We start from the raw sequence: 21,496 nt of genomic DNA on the forward strand, positions 1-21,496 counted from the left end.
TACTGTATAGCCTAGTGCAACTGTGTTTTGACATAATGCATAGGAAAACCACCACGTTGCGCGCGTGCCAAGGTGATGTGCTCAATAAAATATGACATTGAAGTCAAGGGCCACTTTAAGTTCGTTTGCCTGCTTTTGTTTTGTTTTTTCCAATCTTAAACTTTGACAAAAGGTGACCTCGCATTGTTAGAATGTCCTAATTATTGATCGACAAACATGTATATAAAAATGAATTGTATTGAGGTAGCCCTTCCCTAAAGAAATTCAGATTTAAAGATGTAAATTGCACAGGAATAGGGAAGCTAGAAAAATGCATTTCAGAGCTCATGGTTCTACTTATTGCATCGAAATGTCCATTTGAATGTATTAATGTAAAGAACTAAGTCCGATTTGGCCATTGGGATAACACGAGAACGATTAAAAAAACTATCCAGAATAGGCCCCAGTAAGCTTTTGTCAATGATGTGTGTAATAATTTCATTTAAATTCTTATGTGATCAAGTCCAACAGAAAGTCAGGAGGATAACTCATAAAAGACCTACAGACCTTAAGGATGCAGAGGCTGCTCAAAAACGGCTCAATCATGAATTTCCTGACACACAAATAGTATATAGTCCAAACTATGTCCCTCGATTCTGTGATTAAGGTTTTATAGGTACAATATGCTCCCATTTTTTCTAAATTAAAAAAATAGCCAGACTGGTTTGTCTCACTCACTATCCCTCTCTAACTTGTCCTGGACGAATGCCGAACAAAATAGAACAGAGAAATAGCATAAGAGTCGCTGAAAGAAAAACATTAAATTACTGACAAATATACTCACATGTAAAACTGTGATGGTAACGGCGCAGCTTCCAGAATTAGGTGGGGATTTCAGTAGAGGGAAGTGCCAAATCCAGCGCGCAAAACCCATAATTTCCCTCAAGCAAGTGAGTAACAAAAACTAAATCCGTTTTTCCAGTCAATTGTCTTCTAGACCAGCTGAATTACCTTACGTTGGACATTTTAAACGCGGGTAGAGGTGTTGCAGGTGCACAAGCCATTAACTGTCAATTGACGAGAACCTCTTCCCGCCATTCGAATCGTTTGTTCTTTATTCCTGTTAGACGACAGGTCCGAAGTTGTTAAACTCTTTAAAAAAATGGGTGCGCAACAGAATTTCTAGCGCTTTCTTTCTACAGTTGCGCCGCCAGGAAGCAAGAAGCAAGTCGCGAGTGCCGGTGGCAGCTCGTGCGCACTGCAGTCCGTCATGTGGATCTGGGAGGGAGGGCTGGTCGAGCGACGAGCATCAGTGGGATTAGACTACTTGATTATTTTTTCAAACTTTTTTAAATAAAAAACTAAATCCATGTTATTCTCAAATGTACGTTTGAAATTCTAAGTGTTACCCAATCTAAAGTGTTATATTGTTTTCAGATGTGGATATTTTGTCTTTGTAAAATCATTTCCCCCATCCTTTCTGACGAGAATGGCATACGGTTTACACCTCCCAATAGGTTTTGTGCTGTATATTATTTGAGACAGTAGCCTGCACTTATTTTACTCAAGAAGGATGAAAAACAACTGGATTCATGGGCAACTATTACCGGTCATTGATATTTTTTGCGTTGTCTTCTCGCCCCATCTGCTGGTGTAAATAGTTCAGTTAACTTCTTGGAAATTTACAAACCATTAGCTCTCATATAAACAGGATAGCGTTTGCGTGCCAAACGGTAATTTGCATCGATATCAATTTTGATGGTTTACAAAATAAGTACTTTGTCTTATTTTGATCAAATTAAAAAATAATAATTGTGGTATAAAATAGCAGTTCCAATAAAGGAAATAACAATGTCTCAATTTAAAAGTGTGCAGAGCGCAACCATTGGATATAATAAAAATGAATCATATTTAGCTCCCTATGAAAGGGCCAAGCGTTGAGTCGGAGGAAAGAATAAAACTATAAAACTACATGACCCACACACCTCGTAGGAGTGTTTTCTTTTCTTCCGGATGTACAATCACACGCATTGACTGTCAACATGCAAGATGGCCACCCATCATCGGCAAAATGCTGCTGGGCGGAGAAAAGTACAGGTAAATCATAATTATGTAATAACTAGTCGATGTCTACAAACGACCAGGGAATGAGATTTCATCTAAATTCACAAACTGCGGACGCACGGGAGGCATTGAAAACCCCTCGCAGGAGGCAGTAGGACTGTTGAACCATGACTCCAGCCGGCTAACTTAGCTAGCTTAGCTAACGTTAGTTAGCGTTTTCAACCAATCGTCAATTCTTCACCAATTCAAATGTTGTGACTGTGGATATCATTGAGTTTAGGTGTGTTTGCGTCTATGATTATTCCGTCATATGAGCGACACATTCAGCTTGGGTAAACATTAACGTAATTTAACCCTGCAACTGGCTCTGTCTATTTGCTGGATTAATGCACGTCCGACGGCAGTCCTACCATGCAGTTTGCAAGTATGCAATATCATACAATTTAACACGAATGGACAAAACGTGTTGTTATCTTGCCGCGACAATTTTTGAGTTATCGTGGCGCCTATTCGCGTAAGCATTTACGAAACACTAAAACACATCAAATTGACATTGTAGTTACGGTAATTTCAAACTATGTATTGCGTTGATTTCTGTAATTGAGACTCCACACACCAACAATCATGATTCTACTGTGTGTTACAGGTGTCCTATGTCATTAGAGATGAGGTGGAGAAGTACAATCGGAATGGGGTGAATGCGCTACAACTGGACCCTGCGCTCAACAGACTGTTTACGGCTGGGAGGGACTCGATCATCCGGATATGGAGTGTCAACCAGCACAAAGTAATTCATTGTGCCCATCACAACTGAAACTATTAATACAGAAGTTATGTTTTCCTCATACTGTGTAGTTGCAGTTATGTGTATCCCTGATTAGATGATGGATAAGGCATTGGTTCCTATTATTTTTCATTGTAGCAGGACCCGTACATTGCCTCTATGGAGCATCATACAGACTGGGTCAACGACATTGTTCTATGCTGCAATGGCAAGACATGTAAGTGTGACCACATGTGGGTCGACCCCGGATGATCTCATGTTCTTCTGTCATGTGGACTTTCAATTAATCCCGCCTGCGAACGGACTCAACGTTAACCCAGAACAACCCCCTCCCATTTCCCCAGTGATCTCAGCCTCGTCCGACACGACGGTCAAAGTGTGGAACGCGCACAAGGGCTTCTGCATGTCCACGTTACGGACGCACAAGGACTACGTGAAGGCCCTGGCGTACGCCAAGGACAAGGAGCTGGTGGCGTCCGCCGGCCTCGACCGACAGATCTTCCTCTGGGACGTGAACACGCTCACGGCGCTCACGGCCTCCAACAACACCGTCACCAGTATGTCTTCATGGCACTTGAACCCCCCCTGCCGTGGTGCATCGTGGGTCTTGTAGTTTATTGTAATGGACTTCCTGTGATTATCTAAGTGGTTTTGTTGTTTTTCTTCCCCCAACAGCCTCATCACTCAGTGGGAACAAAGACTCCATCTACAGCCTGGCGATGAATCAGATGGGCACGGTCATTGTGTCGGGCTCCACGGAAAAGGTATAGAGTCTCTCGGGTTACCTCATCAGGTTCTGTTCATTATACCTCATGCATTATCTTGTTATAAATTGTGTTGGTATTGATGTACGTCTACCCACCTCGTCCTTCGTATCCCCACGGCTGCTCTGCACTGTCCGGTTGCTGTAATTAGAAACGTCACATTTTTGGTAGTAACTCCAATTTCGTTTATGTTCTTTGGATTGTTGCCTGACTCCTCCTCGATACAAGCGGCTACTAAATAAATGTTGTTATTGTTTGTAAAGGTGCTAAGAGTCTGGGACCCTCGTACGTGTGCTAAGCTGATGAAACTGAAGGGCCACACGGACAATGTGAAATCACTGTTGTTGAATCGGGATGGCACTCAGGTGAGTCAGAACACCAGCAAAGACTCACAGAGACAAACATTTGTTTATCCTGACTCTTGATTTAAACACCCATTTAAGATTGATCATGTCTTATGCCACTATTATGCCTTACCACTTATACAAAACCAGGTCATACAGGCGTTTTGGTAGCTGCTCCAATTTTGCTCTCAGTATCACTTGTGAGTCCCTGTAGTGCTAAACGACTCCATGTGACTTAACCTCCTCCTCCTCCTCCAGTGTCTGTCGGGCAGCTCGGACGGGACCATCCGGCTGTGGTCCCTGGGCCAGCAGCGCTGCATCGCCACCTACCGGGTCCACGACGAGGGCGTTTGGGCCCTGCAGGTCAACGAGGCCTTCACGCACATCTACTCGGGCGGCCGTGACAAGAAGATCTACTGCACCGACCTGCGCAACCCGGACATCCGCGTGCTCATCTGCGAGGAGAAGGCGCCCGTGCTCAAGGTGAGGAGGCCCGAGGGTCTGGCTGAGGAGCCTGTAGTAGTCTGGCCGGTGACCGTTATTGTCCTGAGATCTTGTGTTTTTGGACGTCTCACTTTGTCATGTACATTGATAGTGGTAGAGCAGGATAGCCCATAACTCTTAAAGTTGTAAAAATGTGTTTGGCTCTCGGCATAAGCTTTGTGGGTCTGAACCCCGATTTCCACAGTCTACCTGTAAGCATCCTTGAACAAGATCTTTTTTTTTTTGGGGTTCTGGAAGAAAATTGAATGGTTAATAATTTTTCTGGTTCCTATTGCAATGACTATCCCTCTGTTGGTTGTTTGTTTTAAGAAACGTGGTTGTTTGGACCTTGTCATTGGTGTAAATGTAAAGCGGGACAAGGAACCGGAGAACCAGACAGGCCGTTTACCGGTGGGAGTTAACCACATTAAAGCTCCTGTGGAAATGGGAACTGGGAATGACCTGGCAGATTTATAATGCAGTGTTTTAAATTAGCGAGGTTCCTTTTTTGATGGGTCTTGGTTGTGATCTCAGAGGATGTCTGGGGGTTTGGGTTAATGGAGTATGGTGATGGATCATAATGCTCTTGGTTTATGTTACATTGCTTAAAACGTCTTAGACTGTAGTAGCTGAGTGAACCCTCTTCGATTAATAATGTGTATCCACTTATCTTTAATTCATGGTTATTTTGATTGACTCTTTGGCTTCGTTCCAAGGTCCATCCTCAATCCATCTACTTCCCCATCAGATTAACTCTGTCTCTGTCTCTGTCACTCTCTTTCTCCCCCTGCCCCTGCCCCTGCCCAGATGGAGCTGGACAGATCTGCTGATCCTCCCCCAGCGATCTGGGTGTCCACCACCAAGTCCTCTGTGAACAAATGGGTAGGCCAACGCATGTCCCCCCCGCACCAGTGACCCAGGCTCAACCTAGAGCTAGGAATAGAGGTGTCTGTCTGTGCCAGCACACCCATACACCGTGCCTGATAACGGTTTTCCGGGTGTGATTCATTTTACATATTAAGACCTTCGCAATGACTTTCGCAGTGGGATTACCGTTCCATTGCCTTCTTTACCTCCTATGCACCAGTCAGTAATTTGTCACAGAGAAAACCGCCCGTGGCGGCCGGTCATTATGATCAATAATGATAACATGTAGGGCATAACCTGTCTCCTTCTGTCCAGTCTCTAAAGGGAATACATAACTTCAGGGCCTCTGGAGAGTACGACAACGACTGCACCACCCCGCTAACGCCGCTGTCTACCCAGCCGGAGCAAGTCATCAAGGGTAAGCTCCACTGTATTAATTTATCCACAGCCGTCGATGCCCAGACACTTTATCATCCCCAAGGGGAAACGCTGGATGCTGTAAGCAGGATGCCTGTGGACTATTGTAGCTTCCCGTGGGTTTCTGATTCATCTAAAGTTTGTCGTTTGCAATCGTCTCTTAATTCTGTTTGCATGTTTCTTTGCAGGAGGCGCCAGTATTATCCAGTGTCACATTTTGAACGATAAGAGGCACATACTCACCAAAGACACCAACAACAACGTGGTATTCTGGGACGTGCTCAAGGTATAGTCTGCCTGGCTGCTGCTGTGTGTCTAGTTATATTTAGCCTGTTGGCGTCCTTTGCCCTGCTAACCGCCCCAGCAGTCCCTGGCTTCCTCCAACGTGTTTCTCCCCTTGTGTTTGGAGAGTTTTTCCCTTTGCCCTGCAGAGGGGTAAGGGTAGTGTGACCTCAATGTGAAACCCTTTGAGACTAACTGATTATGCGCCTTACAAATCATTTGGCCTTGACCAGTTCTGTTCGGTTTGTGTGACATGTCTGAGAGTGTGAGTCTGACCAAGGTGTTTGGGTGGGGCCTCTTGTCTTGATGCACTAGGCCTGCAAAGGAGAAGACCTGGGCAAGGTGGAGTTTGAAGAGGAGATCAAGAAGCGCTTCAAGATGGTCTACGTGCCAAATTGGTTCTCTGTGGATCTTAAGACGGGGGTGAGGGTCGATACAGCGTGTGTGTGTGTGTGTGTGTGTGTGTGTGTGTGTGTGTGTGTGTGTGTGTGTGTGTGTGTGTGTGTGTGTGTGTGTGTGTGTGTGTGTGTGTGTGTGTGTGTGTGTGTGTGTGTGTGTTAGGGCTGTCACTTTTTATTCGAAGTTCGAATATTCGTTCGAAGGTGGGGTGAAAAGTTCGAATTCGAAGTGTAATTCTCCATTCGAACTGTAAAAATGCGCTATAACGAAGAGAGCGGCGAGTGGCTTTTCCTCAATAAAGCGGCCCTCCTGGATCCCCGCTTCTCCCGGTTAGTCCACCTTTCCCCTGCACAGAAACATCTCGTGACTGAAAGCCTCTCACACGAGCTCATTGAAACGGAGACCGACACTGATCGCACACGACAGGGAGAAAAGTCCGCTGCTGCGCTGGGCGCGATGGGCAGCCTGTTGGGGGACTTATACAGCACGGCTGACAGAAGCAGCTGCAGCGGTAACGGAGAGCTGCGAGACTACTTGTAATTTTCTTTCCGTAAGGAATAAAAAGAGCAGCATGCCGTGTTGGAGGTCGGCCTCACAGATTGTTCGTTTATATAGGCTGTGTGTGCCATGGACGACATGCGCTCCGCATATCGCGCTCCGAGCAGTTATTGTTAATGCGTAAAAGACAGCCGCACTTGTGTGTCGGAGCTTCCTCTTGTTGTGTTTACAAATGTGTTATCAAAGATGTGTTTTTATCCTGTGCTGTTATGAATTCAGTAGGTATACGTGATTTCCACAAGAAAAATGTATTCGAATTAATTATGGACATTCGAAATTCGTTCGAATTTCATTTTTGGAAAAAGTGACAGCCCTAGTGTGTGTGTGTGTGTGTGTGTGTGTGTGTGTGTGTGTGTGTGTGTGTGTGTGTGTGTGTGTGTGTGTGTGTGTGTGTGTGTGTGTGTGTGTGTGTGTGTGTGTGTGTGTTGGATTCCAGTGATCAGTACGCTGTCCTGTCTTTTCACAGATGCTCACCATCACGTTGGACGAGAGTGACTGCTTCGCTGCCTGGGTGTCCGCTAAGGACGCAGGGTTCTCAAGCTCTGATGGATCCGACCCAAAATGTACGTCATTGGATCTTTACCATATCTCTCCTTTATTGTCTCTCTATATGCATCTCTACACACACTTCAGCCAGTTGTACTCCACATGGGTTCCTCTCTGAGGGAGAGAGAGGGCCAGGGGTTTGGCTCTCTGACCGTATAACACATCTGACTGTCGGCTGATCGGTCCAGTTTTTGAAGACAGGGCGTTTATTGTGATGTGAAGGGCTAGACACGTGACCTTGACTCGACATTGGCTTATTGTGCAGCCTGCAGTATATTATTTGCCTTTTTATACTTTTGTTTGACATTTTCCCTTTTTGTGTGTGTTTAGTCTTTGAGCGCTCATGGTGATTTTAATTTCATGCTTAAATTGTTGTCTTTTATTGAATGAAACACATAATTCAATCGTGAGATGTTAAGAATTCCTAATTAAAGGAAATAAAAAATATTCGACAATTTAAAATATATTTTAAATTTAATTTAAGTATGTAAAGCTCTCTGAATGGGCTTTGTTTTTTGAGGTGTTACTGTGTGTAAATGACCGTGACCTTGTCCTCCAGTGAACCTGGGGGGCCTCCTGCTGCAGGCCCTTCTGGAGTTCTGGCCCCGCACCCACATCAACCCCATGGAGGAGGAGGACAACGAGGTCAACCACGGTAATGGAGCCAGCTTGGACTGGACTTAAGTGTGTGATCTCGTTGGCTTCAGTCGCCCACCCGTGCGCCCTGACTCATCCGTTCCAACCCAAACCCTATCATGCTACGGGTCCCCTCAAACTGTGTAGCGTACTGGAAGGTTTAGGGTATACGAGCCGGGGGGTCTCCAGGTGGTCTCATGGCTGTGTCGGCTCTCTCTGACCCCTCAGTGAACGGAGAGCAGGAGAACCGCGTCCAGAAGGGAAACGGCTACTTCCAGGTGCCCCCGCACACGCCCGTCATCTTCGGAGAGGCAGGGGGGCGGACCCTGTTCAGGTATTCTTGCTCTAGCTGATTCTGACTGGCTGCAAATGTATGAGCTAGCTGTTGTATCTGGTGGTTCTGATTGGCTGGTGGGGTGATATCAACTCTCTGCCAATCTTATTATTGATTGGCTGTGTGTGTATACAGTATATCAATGTGCTGGCTATCTTTGTTACTGATTTACTATTACTAAGAATCACTTTCTGTTTGATTATCATTAAAGCAAGATGGCCGTTTCGGACACATCCATGGATGATAAATCAATGGGCCTTTCCTAATGTCCACTATGGAAACAGCAGTGATATATCACTGACAGTTCCTATCGGGGTGTAGCTGGCCGAGTAATGTGATGCTGCTGCCATCTGGCTGGTGTTGGGCTGGGTTTGTCTTTTAGTCTGGCCTTCCTTCCAGTCCCAGTTACCCTATAGGTCCTGGGCAGCTGTTTATTGGGTTTGATGGCACAATCCCTCCTGATCGCTTATGCATAACATGTACAGAGCTTGGTGGGTGATGAATGTGTATCTTATAATTTATTAGATTCCAAATGAGGACATTAGTCCCGATTCTGTTGACATTTGTATGTCCTAATATAAACTAAGGTGTTTAATTCGTTTCGGTCTGATCTTCATCTCAGGGACAAGTGGTTCATTATCATATAGTTATGGAACAGCGTACAGTATGGTGATTTTGAAGGCCATGTTGTACAAGCACTCGGATGTTACCGGGGGCATCCATCCGTGGTTTGGATTTGGATGGCGCTGCACCAGGGATTCATGTCCCCGGGCTGGGCTGGGCTGTATGTTTAGCCTGCTGGAGCCCCTCAGTAGGAGTCACCGTGGCTCCTGGCCCTCTGACCATGTGTACCGCCACGCTGTGCAGGCTGCTGTGCAGAGACTCTGGAGGAGAGACGGAGTCCATGCTGCTCAACGAGACCGTGCCTCAGTGGGTCATAGACATCACCGTAGACGTAAGTACCCGCGGACCCTTCGCTCGCTTCAGGTCCCCTCATTACTAACTCATGCCCTAGTTCAAGATATAGGCGTATCTGGTCATTACGATTGATGACTTACTATTACAATTGACCTTTTAATAAAATGCCCTTATCCCATTAGAATGGTACATTTGTTACTGATGACAAATTCCTTTTATGAATCATTTCTATGAGCTACTACGCACTAGGGGTGTAACGGTACACTTATTTGTACCGAACCGGCACTTCAGTGTGGTTACAGAGGTGGACCGCGGTACGTAAATGTGGCGTACATAGCGTTAATATGGCGAATGTAAAGGCTTGTTTTGCGATGCGGAATGTAAAACTTCAAGTCAGAGTTCTTCCTGGACCGTTTAGCCAAAGTATACTACACCGACTCTGTAATCCGACTCCGTAACTACAGAGACTCTCAGCAGCTCTCCGTCGGGATGTCGGATACGCAATGCATTTCGCCGCCCGATCCATCTTATATTTTGACTACAAATCATGTAAGCAGTGTTGTAAATAAACTTCAAAAGCTTTTCAAATCTTATTTGGTGTTTTATTGGTCCTTAAGGTGCAATTCATACCATGTAAAGTAATTAAGGTGCAAAGTCAAACCGGGGAAGAGATTCCAGAAATGATTTTGTTAGAGGACCAATCACGGCCCTTGCCGTCTCCGTTGCGTCGACCAATAGGTCCATTGCGTCCACGGATAGTTAAAAAATATTGGATGCGCACGTAAGCTACGGAGAGGGTTTCCGACTCGCTCTCCGGCTATGGAGAGGGCTCTCCGTGTCTACGTACAGCACTTTAACATGCACACGCATTTGAAAAGGCACCATCCAGGTGTTACTATCAGCGTTGCTATGGAAAAAAAAAAAAAAAGCGAGATGTGCAAACCCAGCTCACGACACTATTTCAACAACCAATGTCTGGGAATTCAGAAATGCAAATGCCATAACCAAGTTTATTGGTGTTTTCATGATCTACGGCCATTCGCCGTTGTTGACAAACAAACTGTGTGACGTTACACCTCTACTACGCACAACTATGGGGAGTCCCCAATGTAATATGTTTATTGTCTGAGGTTCAATTAGCCTCCTTAATCCTTTCACTGACATCAGGCCCTTGTGTTTGAAATGAGCGGGTGCTGTTAAACGCTGAACAGGAACAATGTGTGTCCTCCCTCAGCTGGTACCAAACTAAATCCAGGTGGCGTGGCTTCCAATTCCATGCTGACGTTAAACGACACATTCAATGGCTGTTTGGTAAAAAGATGTCTGCATGGGCAAAAGATCAAATACGGTCTTTGTTTGTATTTGCATTGTGATAAGATGGATGACCACTTTGAAATCCCCCAATGTTAAACCACAATGAAGGCGATATTTTTCACCTTGCTGTATCTATCTTTGTGATGACTTTTGCATTCATGCGTTTTGTCCTCACCTTTCTTCTGCAGAAAAATATGCCGAAATTCAACAAAATCCCCTTCTACCTCCAGCCCCACTCATCCTCAGGAGCAAAGACGCTGAAGAAGTGAGTTCTCTCCTGCTGTTTAATACCGGCTCTCTGATTAACAACCGTGATCATCGCCCGCATCACGTAGGGCAATTTACCTACTTGATCAAAGAACTAGACTACATGTTAAAAATAAGTCTAAAGGGCTGGCCCTAGTATCGCACTGCAGGGACCCTGGTTAGATTCCGACCTGCCATCGTCTTCACGGCCCGGCCCATAAAGGCGCATGACGCCCATGACGACTGTCCGAAGGATCAGATCCAAGGGTCGGCTTACAACACAAGGAGGTCAACCTTAAGCCTCCTTCACCACGCACAGACGTGTCTCCTGGACCAGTGGTCCGAAAGACTTCAGGCTCAGGCCTGATCGGGGGTGTGTGCTCTCTCCTCTGCCCCCCTCCCCCAGGGACCGCCTGTCGGCCAGCGACATGCTGCAGGTGAGGAAGGTGATGGAGCATGTGTACGAGAAGATCATCAACCTGGACAACGAGTCGCAGACCACCAGCTCCTCGGCCAACGACAAGCCGGGCGAGCAGGAGAAGGACGAGGACATGGCCATGCTGGCCGAGGAGAAGATAGAGCTCATGTGCCAGGACCATGTGGGTGGTGCCTCCTCAGCCTCCTCTCCTTCTTTCCTTCCATTCCCCTCCCTTCTTCCTTTCACTCAGCCATCCTTTCCCGCTCTCCTCGTTCTCACTTGTCTTCCATTTCCTCTTAGGTTTGCTCTCTCATCCTCCTCCTTCGTTCTTATATTTTCCTTTTTAAATGATAATCGCTGACACCGTCATCTTCTGTTCCTTCTCCTCTGCTGTTCCTCTTCCTCCTCCTCTGTACCTCTTCCTCCTCCTCTTCTGTTACTCCTTCTGTTCCTCTTCCTCCTCCTCTTCTGTTACTCCTTCTGTTCCTCTTCCTCCTCCTCTTCTGTTACTCCTTCTGTTCCTCTTCCTCCTCCTCTTCTGTTACTCCTTCTGTTCCTCTTCCTCCTCCTCTTCTGTTACTCCTTCTGTTCCTCTTCCTCCTCCTCTTCTGTTACTCCTTCTGTTCCTCTTCCTCCTCCTCTTCTGTTACTCCTTCTGTTCCTCTTCCTCCTCCTCTTCTGTTACTCCTTCTGTTCCTCTTCCTCATCCTCTTCTGTTACTCCTTCTGTTCCTCTTCCTCCTGCTCTTCTGTTACCCCTTCTGCTCCTCTTCCTCCTCCTCTTCTGTTCCTCCTTCTCTTCCTCTTCTGTCCCTCCTGCTCCTCCTCTTCTGTCCCTGCTCTTCTGATCATTCTCCTGCTCTTCTGTTCCTCCTCTTCCTTCTTGTTCCTTCTTTTCTGTTAGCCTCATTCATTGTGCCGTCCCCTTCCCTTCCTCCCCCCCCCCTCCCTGTCTCTTGGTTGGTTCAGTCCTTAACCTAACCCAGACTTACAGTCCCCTGTCGTTGTCCCTCCTCTCCCAGGTGCTGGACCCCAACATGGACCTGCGGACGGTGAAGCATTTCATCTGGAAGAGCGGCGGGGACTTAACGCTCCACTACAGGCAGAAGTCCACGTGAAGGCAGAGCGCAGAACCACAAACAAAACGAAAAACAAAACAAACTTGTCGTCATTTGCCAATCACCACTCACCCTCTGACATATTGTACCTTCAGCCCCATTGTGTGGTCAAGCGTCGCCGTGTCAACGAGGAACCAATGAAATTGAGAGAGGCGGTGGCGCTCCGTTATGTCGTAGGGAAAACTCGCCAGAACAAGCCCGAGCAGTCTAGAGGGGGTGGTGGTGGTGGTCGGGGGGGGGGGACCCCTGAAATAGAAAGGTTGTATGAGCTGGGGGGGGGTCATCTGCTCTACTGTATGTACAGTTTGAAGGATTGATACCAATGTTTTATTGTGCACCCATTATTATTTTGTACTTAGTTCTTTTTGGGTTCTCTTTTCCTTCGGTTTTTCCCATCCCGATTGGCATTTCTGTTTCCGACTATACCGGTCTCCGTTACGTTGTTTCTGTGTGTGTGTGAGTGTGTCGTGTGTGTGTGAGTGTGTCGTGTGTGTGTGTGTGTGTGTGCGCGTGTGTGTGTGTGTCTATGCACATGGATGTAGTAGACTTAAGGTTTTGTTCTAGTACATTCCAGACAACTGTCCCCCTCGTTTCTGCCGACACTCCCTGCTGCTGACACTACAGTATCTCACCACTTATCAGTACCGTACAACGGGTCTCTGGGCAGCCTTGCCTCGACCCCCTCCGCCACTCCCGACACCATCTACACCCCCCACCATTCCCCTTAACTTGAACTTACCCTTCGCTTAGAAAATGAAAATGACTGCTAAGCTTGAACCTCAGCGACAGAAGCACTTGTCCGAGTGTCTGAGCTTATCTTTCTAGCTGTGCTGTTATCAATGAACTGAATGTTCTTTATTTTGTAAATATATGTACAACACTTTGGATTTAGGCGATTATTTTTGTTTTTGTGTCCAGGCATTTTTTTTTCTTTTCTTTTAGTTTTTGTACAGTTAAACGGCTATACTAACCCGACTCCTCTTCCCAGTACGGAGAAGAGCACACATTCATCCACATAAATGTCTTGGTTTGAAGGTTAAGATGGCATTTTTCTTTCCTTTTTAAATTGTGTTTTCATCTGCATCCTAACGGTGCAGTTTCATCAAGAATGTTTGTACTTGTCGAAAGTCATTTTAGCAATCAAGACATAATCTAAGGTATATATCTTAAAAAGAAGAATGAAAACATACTTAGTGCTCTGCTTGGATCATAGGGCAGGGCCTATACCGGAATAACCAGGGCTGCTGCTAGGCTCCCCCCTCATTTAGTGTTTAGTAAGTCATACAAGTGGAACCATAGAGCTGTAAGAACTGCTTCTTCACCGTGGGACATTTTGCTGCAGGGATGAGAAAAGCGATGGCTGTTTCTGGTCTCCGTGTCTGGCTTGGTGTGTCACAGAGAAGGAAGAGCGAAGACCTTTTTGTTGTAAATTTAATTAAATCTTCCCCCGATTTATGAACGTGCGTATATTACTCTGCACTGATTCGGTGCGATCCGATTGGCCAAACCTGAGGACTGGGATGGTGTGATTAGGCCAAAACACAGCGAAGAAAATATATTTATATATAAATATATATACATACCCACCCTTGTAATAACTTGTGAATGATGTATATTTTAGGGATTCAACAAAGAAATAAATTTGAATGGTTTAACAATGACAGATCTATTGTAATTTAAATGTTTTTTCCCCTTGTTTTTAAAATGTAACGAGAAAAGTAAGGATGAATGTCTCATTTTAAATGTTTTTATTTTCTTCTTTCGGGTGATCTGGTTCTTCTAGACATAAAATTCACCCATCCTCCATTCAACAGCAGAAACGTTGTTTGCACTCATTCCTAATAAAACATACAGTTCATTGATAAAATATCTGCAAAAATACCAATTTTTTTCTCCTCATTTTAACTATTAGTGTACTTGTGTGAAGACACCCTGCACTTTAAAACAAAAACAATCATTTAACAGCAGTTTAAATGTGTACAAATAAAAATCTACATTTATATTTAAAGCATATATTTCTAACATGATTTCTAAACTATTGCATAGATCAGAAAAATGATATGACACAGCATTGAGCTTAACGTAACGACAACACTAAATAGACTTAATGTTTCTCTTGTAGTGACCTTTGTAAATTTACAAAATGCTAACAATCCAATAGTAGTTCCCACAGAATATTTTTAATTCCAGCTGCATGAAAAAAACTGTCTTGAAAAAAACATTTTTGTTGACCCATGTGTTTAAAATTTCGATAATGCCTTAATGAAATTGATAAAAAGGAAAAATGCGTGGACATGGCATTACAAGATGTGCTTTAAATCTTAGTGTAGTAAATAATGTGAAGCCAGCAGAGGCCGACAACTGGCTTCAAACAATGTTGTGTCTTTGGAAGTATTCTTAATCGAGTAACTCCACTGATGTATACAAAAGGATTGTCAAGCAATGCCAAGTCAAAACAATTTACGCAAAATGCAAACATCCGTATCAATAAAATAAAAAAAATAAAAATCCTCCCATCCTAAAGCATAAAGATTTGATCAGCGTAGCACTACAAATATATGATTCAACGGAAGACAAAGTTGAAAAACATGGTGTGGATAAAAACATAACGAGATAGCTTTGTAGGTTTAAGATGTGGCTCTGCTTGTGGATGGGCTTCCCTTAGTGTGCGGGTGCGCAATGTGTTCACAATCGTGCAGCACGGCCTGACCGGACACCCAGCTCAACGGAGGGCTCCTCCAGCCTGGTCCCCATCACGGCTCTCGCTCCTCCTCCTGCTGCGGTTCCTTCTCCTCGTCGTCCCAGGGCTCCCGGGTGGGGGTCCCGGCCGCCCCTCGCTCCGGTGTCTGCTCAGTAGGCTCCTCCCCCTCCTCGGCGCCGCCCTGGCACAGGAGGTCGTCCTCCGAGGCCTCGCCGAGGAGCGTCCGGTGGGGCAGGAGGTCCACCTGGGGGGGGGTGGAGGGGGGAGGGGGAGAGTCTGGGGACGCGGCGGGGGATACGCTGCGGGCGGGGGACAGAGGGGGTGAGTGTGTGGTGGTGGCGGTGGGGCAGTCTGTGGCTAGGGAGCTGGGTGGGGACTCGGGTGGAGCGGAGGTGGATGTGAGGTCCAGGGTGGCCAGAGAGCTGAGGTCCTCGTGGGGGTGGCACTCAGCGCTGTCGCAGTCCTTCAGCTCCTCTGAGGAGGTGGAGAAGAAGAGGATTAATGTTAACTTATGATCGATTACTCCTGGAGATAAGATAGATAGATAGATAGATAGGAACTTTATTAATCCCTCGGGAACCTTCCCTCAGGGAATTACTCTTCCATGTCACAAATAGAATAACAGTAAAGAACAACAAAGTGTGGAAAAGTTAAAATGCGAAACGCTAAAAATATATGCAGGGAAACAATATACAAGAAGAATAGTACACAAGCAGATATTCACATGCGGAGTGCAAGAAACAGTAAATCAAACAGCCAAGTTGTGTTTTATGTGTAGTGTTACGTAGTGGGTGGTGGGTCTGGCCTGTTCCCTACCAGTCACCTCTGTTACTATTGGGCTGTAGACCCTTAGTATCCATGACAGCCGACCCGGGGAGGGAGGCGGCCGTACTCACCCACGCCGGACATGTCGCAGTCGCGCTCCTCGTGCATGGCCAGGGAGGTGCAGGTCATGTCGATGGAGGACACCGACAGGTCCAGCCTCTCCACGGACTCAGCGGGGTCTGTGCCCACCTCGGCCTCAGAGACATCTGGACCATCGCGCGCGCACACACACACACACACACACACGCACACAAACACACACACACGGTTGATTAGGGTTTGTATGAGAACCATGGTGAGGAGGACTAAATAAAGAGGCTGCCCGGGCTTGTACCATTTGTGTGTAAAGTGTGTGTGTGGTGTGTGTGTGTGTGTGTGTTGTGGGTGCGGCGCGTGTAGTGTCTGTGGGCTGCGATCCAGTCCCAGAGTGAACCAAGCCGAACTGAAAGGTGTCAGCGACTGTTTGTTTGTTTATCGTTTGTTTAGAGGGGACCCACCGAGGTCCATGAGTCTCTGGAGCGGCGGCGGGGGGGGGGCCGGGTCCCCCTGGAACAAGACCTGGTCCCCTGGGTCTTCACTCTGCCCCGGGGCTGCCATCAGAGGAGCCTGGAAACAAACAACAACAAACCATCAACAACGACAGTAATCACGGCAACACACCCCCCCCCCCCCCCCACAGACAAACAACATCCATTGAGACGATGGGATTGGTGCCATCAGTTAAATTATTCTTCACGCCCAGAGAGGGTGTCAAATACAATTCAAGCTGTTTTTCATGCATACACAATGTTCTATTTTGATGTAATACTTCAATGTGTACAGTATTACATTACACACTGATTATAGTTTTATTGCGGTACAACTCACTGGATCTGTAACCAAAACCGTTTGCGGTAGATTTGATTAAACTGACTGTTTCACAGGGAGTACGCACACCGGCTTGGAGAACCATTTACCAACACCGTTTACCAGAGGATGATAGCATACGGAACCCTACACAGACTGCAAATATACAGCCAAGCTTCGTCATTTGTCAACATTTAGATTGACAAATTGCGATTGCAAAAGCAAAGTCAGAAATTGGAGGCAACAACGTGGCCTCTTGAGTCGGACATTGACTGTGATGTTATTATCACCGGCTGTGCGTTATCCTGTGAGCGTGTGACCGGTGTTCTGAAGGAGCGTTCTGTACCTCCGTGAACCCATGGGTGACCATCGCCGGGGACGGCGGATCCTCAGGGGCTGGGGGTTCCGGGGTCTCCATGGGAACAGTGGAATGGACTGGGATTCGATGCAAGTAACCGTAGCCAATGCCGCATCCCAAACTGTGATAAAATTAACGTTAAAAGGTAACGTTTCATTAGACATTGTATATATAGATGTCATATACATGACATTCACTTGGTTTTGTTCAACACGTTTTTCAAGAACTATTCCTAGACTATGAAACAACCATTTAAGAGCCAAATTGCTTGAGGCATTGTGTTCTTTGGAATGCATCCTACTGTAATCTATTTATTCATCTTTTCATTCATTCATTTTTTCACATTTCCGGCGGTTCATATGGTAACAGCACCTTGGGGATCTTTTACTATATTTTGTATATTTGCATATTGGCACTTTTTTATTTGCTCATTTCTTTCTTTGTACTGCAAATGGCTGCACCGTCATTTCCTTGGGGATAAATAAAGTTATATCTTATGCAAAGCTACTTCTCATAAAACACTCGGGGGAGATTTGCTTTGAGGAGAGCAGCCAATTTCCCTGACCACACCCAACACACACACACACACACACACACACACACACACACACACACACACACACACACACACACACACACACACACACACACACACACACACACACACACACACACACACACACACACACACACACACACCTGCCCTCTCCACCCCAGGCTCCATTGGGTGTGACCACCACCTCCCGGCAGTTGTCCGACTCGATGTGGTACACCATCAGCTTCAGCGGCTTGCCCTCGTGGGCCTCGATGAGGGAAAAGAAGTCCTCCGACTGTAGGGAAAAGAGTCTGCCGTTTTATTTTTTAAACGCACATGTCTATTGGTACATCGGAGAGGGCAGACTGGGCGCTCAGCCACTGCACAGGCTCATGCAAACTATTCGCATGGAAGCCCTCAAATGTCCAAGTGGAACATGATCAACCAAAATGGTATGGAATAGACTACAATAGAATATGAAATGGAAAATAGATCACATGGACAAAAGCGAATAGAAAATAATGAAATGCTTTATAAGCCACGTAGAGAATGTCTCCTGCACTTCTAAAAACGGTCCAAAAGCAGCAGAACAACCACCACCGTTAGGAGAGCAGCGCTATAACGGGGGCTCTTTCTTACGTCTTGCAGAACCTGATCCGCCCCGACGATGTAGTCTGCATGTGGTAGAAGCCCCGCCAGCGCTGCCGGCGAGTTGGGCTCCACGTCCTAGACGGGGGGACAAGAACCAAGACAGCGGCTAGAGCGCTCAACATCCAAAGAGAGATGGCCTGCATCAATACGTTTTGCTTTGGGGGTGGCCGCAGCCTCACCAGGACGTGCCAGACGTTCTCGTTGGCCCCCTGGTAGCTGCAGAAGCGGACGCTGGCGCCCAGCAGCCCCTGGCCCCCCCACAGGGCGCTCGGCACCACCTGCAGCTCCCGGAGCTGCATGGTCTTGGTGCTGTACACCTCCATCCGCATCGCCTTCTCCGTGCTGGCCTTCAGCAGCTCCTTCAGCTGGTCGTTCTCCTCGTTCTGCGGTGTGGGACGGAACGGCGTGAGATGTGGGGAAGGGGTTCTTTTATGGCGTTAGCCTGCATCCGGGTTAATTTTGTCAGCTATTTTAGATTTAGTCTTAGTCTTTTGACGAAAATGCTTATTAGATTTAGTCACATTTAGTCATTGTTTTCCTTTGTAGTTTTAGTTTAGTTTTAGTCTACGAAAAGTCCTTACATTTTAGTCAACTTTTAGTCAAAATGTTTTCTCTTTTTAAACTAGTCAAAAACATTACCAAATAAAGTGAGTTAAAGCGATCCTGATTCGGCAGACTTTTTCCAAAAAGAACACGGCAGTATCTTGGGTATAAAGGCTGGGACGAATTTCAAAGTACACCTTATGTGAATGTATAGACCGTGGCGATTCCCATTGAAACGACTGGCGCGGTGATTTTCTTCAAGACGAGAGCCGGTAAATTGTGAAAAATGAATTAAACTGTAATCACACAACGTGGTTATATGCTATAGACCCTGCCTAGAGTATCTGAACAAACATTTTTCGTCATATTTTTATTAACGAAATTAACACTGGCCTGCATTTGTGTACGTCATTCGTGTTCATTCAAAGGGGCGGTATTTGTGTTGATATTAAGCGTTTTACTACAGTGTAGTTCCTACGTTATCGTCGACTTACGAGCCTGGTGGCGTCCAGGGACAGGATGAAGTCAAAGAATGGCTGCAGTCCGGCCTTTGCTGCGGGAGAATTCACCTGCACCTGCAACACAAGGACACGTATATAGGGTTGAGGGAATGATGTAAATCAGCAGCAAGTACGTTTGTTTAGAACTGTGGTTCTCAGCTGGACTAGCCTCAAGACAAACATGCGTCATTAGTCATTAAGTCATGTCCAAAATATACAAAATTATATTTACCAATATTTCATCAACAATGCCTTGATGTACTATTTAAAACATGGAGTGAAGAACAGCAGCAACACGTTGGAATAGGAATAGTAAGCCATTTAAACATGAATTAACATTGAAACTAGTGAAAATAGTTAATTCATCGGCTTATTTCTAAATATAAAAGTTCTGGCATGAGTTCTGAGAACCAAATGTCCTCGCTCACGACCCGCTTATGGGTCGCGATCCACCAGATCGGAATCCCTGGTTAATAACATTTATGACGCGTTACTCGGAGTCGATTTTAGGGACAATGTAAGAAAAAACGATTGCCTCAGTCTACTGCTGCCCAAATGTTGTGTTGGCCTCCAAGTGTAGCATTAATGCCTCCTTCGTGTGTGGTTAAGACTTGCTAATAAAACTTGAACGTGAATCGCGTTACTCATCCTAATAGCGAGGAATCATAGCGCCACCTCATCACATTTGGTCCCGGCTGATCCACTTCAAGTAGCTTCCCTAAACTTCAACGTAAGCTAGCAGTTATTTGTATGACAAACTACTTGGACATGAATGTCTCGATATGGATCAAAACCCTTACCCCGTGCACGTGATATCCAAACGCCCCTCCTTCGGAGACCTCTGAACTCTGAGACAAACCCATTGTGGAGTAATTCTATGTTTTTAGATATCATCCGTGATCCTGATTATGGTTTATTGACAGTCCGTGGCCATCTTGTCCTTTCCACTGACTCCAGCCCAGAGTAGCCGAGCCCAGAGTTGAACGCGGACGCACGCACGCACACACGCACGCACGCACACACTCTCACACACAACCGTACACACACGTACACACACACACACACACACACACACACACACACACACACACACACACACACACACACACACACACACACACACACGCACACACGCGCGCGCGCACACGCACACGCGGAATACTTGACCAAGACCAACTTAGTAGATAACAGATACATGATACCGTTTATTTTATTTTACAGGATTTTGATTTTATTTGATTCAAGTTATTTCAGGCATAACAAAAAGTCAAAACAAAATTAAAGCATGAAAATAACATCAACAAAAATTATGTTTCAATTATTTCACAAAACATAAAACAAATTACATAAATTGATATGATATGCCTGAAAAGGAGTAGGAATAAGAATAAACTTATATAAACCTACCCCTTTCCACAGCTCAAATTTTTTATTTATTATATTAGCTTCTTGTGTTCCTTATAATCTCTATACAATCTATCTATACAATTGGCGATACTATATTTGATATTTACATAACATATATACCACTTGATATACTATGATTTTTTATAATTTATCTATTTACATTTTTTTTTTTTTTTTTTTTTTTTATTATGAATTATAATTATTTTTTTAAATATATTTTCCTTCTTAAATCTCTCCCTCATCCCTGTACCTTTTGAAAATCATTGCTTTGAACCTTTTTTTAAACTGGATCATGTTTGGACATTGCTTTAGCTTTGTGCTCATACCATTCCACAGTTTCACACAACCAATTGAGATGCATTGACATTTTAAAGTCGTTATAACCCCCCTCTCTGTCCAATTTTTTTTTTTGAATGTTACCTGGTAGCAGTTGGTTTCTTGCTTTAAACATGATTTGGGCCACTTAATAGTCAACCAGGTCATTGAACTTCATGGTACGGGAATGTAAAAACAGGAGGTTGGTGTGATCATAATATCCTGCTTTATTGATTATTCTAATGGTTCGTTTGTCTGTTAGCAGTGAGATTTGTAAGTGGTCCCCCAGACCTCCACACAGTAATCTAAATAAGGTAAGATCATTGAACAGTAGAAAATATGCAA

The 21,496-nt window shown here is 45.4% G+C and overlaps 2 protein-coding genes across 2 annotated transcripts; one reads left to right on the forward strand and one right to left on the reverse strand.

Annotated features, from left to right (window-relative positions):
* The first annotated feature begins 1,980 nt into the window (after positions 1-1,980).
* LOC115548524 (WD repeat-containing protein 48) lies at positions 1,981-14,133 on the forward strand. Its single transcript, XM_030363235.1, has 18 exons — positions 1,981-2,076; positions 2,690-2,830; positions 2,966-3,044; positions 3,172-3,384; positions 3,503-3,591; positions 3,855-3,956; positions 4,194-4,418; positions 5,226-5,300; positions 5,601-5,703; positions 5,891-5,988; positions 6,300-6,407; positions 7,408-7,504; positions 8,047-8,142; positions 8,352-8,457; positions 9,325-9,412; positions 10,878-10,954; positions 11,342-11,534; positions 12,375-14,133. Exons 1-18 carry the CDS (start codon positions 2,029-2,031, stop codon positions 12,468-12,470), a joined length of 2,034 nt encoding a protein of 677 aa, XP_030219095.1. The 5' UTR covers positions 1,981-2,028; the 3' UTR covers positions 12,471-14,133.
* A 70-nt stretch (positions 14,134-14,203) lies between these two features.
* LOC115548532 (Golgi reassembly-stacking protein 1) lies at positions 14,204-20,409 on the reverse strand. Its single transcript, XM_030363254.1, has 9 exons — positions 20,230-20,409; positions 19,424-19,504; positions 18,566-18,769; positions 18,375-18,461; positions 17,900-18,030; positions 17,189-17,321; positions 16,494-16,602; positions 16,068-16,202; positions 14,204-15,645 (listed from the first exon to the last, which is right to left on the reverse strand). Exons 1-9 carry the CDS (start codon positions 20,290-20,292, stop codon positions 15,224-15,226), a joined length of 1,365 nt encoding a protein of 454 aa, XP_030219114.1. The 5' UTR covers positions 20,293-20,409; the 3' UTR covers positions 14,204-15,223.
* Positions 20,410-21,496: the final 1,087 nt, after the last annotated feature.

The sequence above is a fragment of the Gadus morhua genome, chromosome 8, assembly GCF_902167405.1.
Source record: "Gadus morhua chromosome 8, gadMor3.0, whole genome shotgun sequence".
In the NCBI taxonomy this organism is placed as follows: Eukaryota; Metazoa; Chordata; class Actinopteri; order Gadiformes; family Gadidae; genus Gadus; species Gadus morhua.

Bases quoted from the DNA above. Each gene is read 5' to 3' on its own strand.
- LOC115548532 (XM_030363254.1), bottom strand. From the start codon at position 20,292: ATGGGTTTGTCTCAGAGTTCAGAGGTCTCCGAAGGAGGGGCGTTTGGA. The intron at 16,603-17,188 runs GTACAGAACGCT...GTTTGTTTCCAG, and splicing joins TCACCCATGGGTTCACGGAG to GCTCCTCTGATGGCAGCCCC. The intron at 15,646-16,067 runs GTGAGTACGGCC...CCACCTCCTCAG, and splicing joins CTGCGACATGTCCGGCGTGG to AGGAGCTGAAGGACTGCGAC.
- LOC115548524 (XM_030363235.1), top strand. From the start codon at position 2,029: ATGGCCACCCATCATCGGCAAAATGCTGCTGGGCGGAGAAAAGTACAG. The intron at 2,831-2,965 runs GTAATTCATTGT...TTTTCATTGTAG, and splicing joins GGAGTGTCAACCAGCACAAA to CAGGACCCGTACATTGCCTC. The intron at 7,505-8,046 runs GTACGTCATTGG...CTTGTCCTCCAG, and splicing joins TGATGGATCCGACCCAAAAT to TGAACCTGGGGGGCCTCCTG.